The sequence below is a fragment of the Acyrthosiphon pisum genome, chromosome X (genome assembly GCF_005508785.2).
Source record: "Acyrthosiphon pisum isolate AL4f chromosome X, pea_aphid_22Mar2018_4r6ur, whole genome shotgun sequence".
Taxonomy (NCBI): domain Eukaryota; kingdom Metazoa; phylum Arthropoda; class Insecta; order Hemiptera; family Aphididae; genus Acyrthosiphon; species Acyrthosiphon pisum.
The window spans coordinates 52,431,792-52,433,814 of record NC_042493.1 but is presented as its reverse complement, the minus strand read 5'-3'; the positions used below and the strand labels follow the sequence as shown (position 1 = coordinate 52,433,814).

The 2,023-nt window shown below is 27.8% G+C and overlaps 1 protein-coding gene across 1 annotated transcript; it reads right to left on the bottom strand.

Moving 5' to 3' along the window:
• Positions 1-383: 383 nt before the first annotated feature.
• LOC103309353 lies at positions 384-1,187 on the bottom strand. The gene has a single exon (XM_008184593.1). The coding sequence runs from the start codon at positions 1,185-1,187 to the stop codon at positions 384-386; it is 804 nt and encodes a 267-aa protein (XP_008182815.1).
• Positions 1,188-2,023: the final 836 nt, after the last annotated feature.

The following is a 2,023-nucleotide window of genomic DNA, read 5'->3' as shown; positions in this document are numbered from 1 at the left end:
GAATACTTCAAATAATGATGATTGATGAGTAATAAAATCAAGGAACTAATCTATAAAAAATAATTTGAAAAACAAAAAATTAAATTATAAAACGTTTGTTTAATATAGTACATGATAAATAATACAAATTAACTCAAAATATTTATTATTTATAACTATATAAGAATAACATAATATACAATTGTATGAACACATAGGTGATAAATAAATAATAAAAATACAATATAAGTACCTATATAACAATCCAAATACTGCTTCTTAGAGTTACATAACTACATCCATTTGATAATACACGTTATATACACGTTATATACATGTTATTTGGAATATAAGAAAATAATGCATGGTGATACACAAATGTACATTCATCGTCTAGTTTTACCTCATATAAAAATAGGTACATGATCATCAAATGCAACAGTGTTAGTAAGCTTACACTTACAAATTACCAAAGTATCATTAAATAAAACAATATCTTTTATTATTCCAAATATAGGAAGATCATTTTCATGTATATCTAATGTGAGTACTAGCTTTGGCTTATATTTGGTACCTTTTACAAACACCCAAGGACACTTAACAATAGATTCTACAGAACTAAATTGTAAAACATTTTTTAAAACTTCCAATTCTAAGTCACTCAGGAGCTTGGGAGGACCTGTTTCAAAATGGGTAGGTAATGAACCTTTAAAAAATGTATAGTTTAATTGCAACTGATGTTTGATTGCCAACGTTTTACATATATTTCGTCTATTGCTAGTAGTGTTTGCAGCTATTTTGGATATCCTATGTTTTGCCTCAAACCTCATTGACCATAATGCTACAAGGGGGCCAAATTTGTTTAACATAGTGTGGTAATATAACATGAAATGATGTTTTGGCTTAATATTTTGTTTACTATACATAAGGTAAAGGCCATGGTGTTCAGCTATTAATGTTTGTAAGAGCTCACACGAATCTACTTGCAATGACATAGATGTTATTAAATCGAGAATTTGTCTTAAAAGTATATACAAATGCCATACTGGATCATTTTTGCGAACAAAATCTCCAATTAATAAGCCAAAGTACCGAACAAATACCAATATTTCAGATGCAGACAGTCGAATATTATTTTTATGAATATTCTCCATGATTAATAAAAGAGGTTTACTGCTACTATCTGACCCATAATCAAAATTAATCATTCTCTCATTAAGAATTTGTAAGGAAAACATTTTTAATTCATAAATATAATAATTTAATAAAAATGCCATATCAAACTTGCATACCCCTTCCAAAAAATAATGCATTATGTTCATACCATTTTGATCCAACACATTGAAACCACATACATCATGTCAAACAGACATATCTTTAATGCCACTAGTTGTTACATTACATTCTAAAACATCTAGGTTATATATTGGTCCAAACTCCTAATTAAATTAACATCAGCGTAGCATCGTTTTCTCATATCTTTTTTCTTTATTTTGCATACCCTGCATGGATAATTAGAAGAAAAACTTTCTACAAATCTGGTAATGCTATGAATACCAAGATTATCCCCAACAATTAGACCTAATTCAAATTTAATATTTCCTTTAAAATCATCAGATTCAATCTCAATACCAGTTTCCTTTAAATAATTCAACTCATTGATAAGGGGCCTAAAAATTATATGGTTTCCAAATTGCTGTCTGTCAGATGAATGAAATAATAATACTAAAAAAATATTGCTCAAGGAAGATTGTCGGTGAATGGGTATGCAAGGAACAATAAGATAAACAGCTTCTAATTTGTGTATACCTGAATGGCTACCCAAGGGATTACCCACCTATAAATCATCAAAAAATAAAAATATGGGCAAAACAATTTGACTTTCATCATAATCTTTAATTTTTTTTTTTCCAAACACTACCTTGAATAAAATTCATTAACACAGCATCGCAACTTTTAACTTTATTTATATAGTCAACTGTATCTTTAAAATATCTTTTAGTTGAAAAAATTTTTTTAAAACATTACGAGTAGGAATAAATTG

What these genes read in the sequence shown, in the direction of transcription:
- LOC103309353 (XM_008184593.1), bottom strand. Translation starts at nt 1,187, where the DNA reads ATGATTAATTTTGATTATGGGTCAGATAGTAGCAGTAAACCTCTTTTA.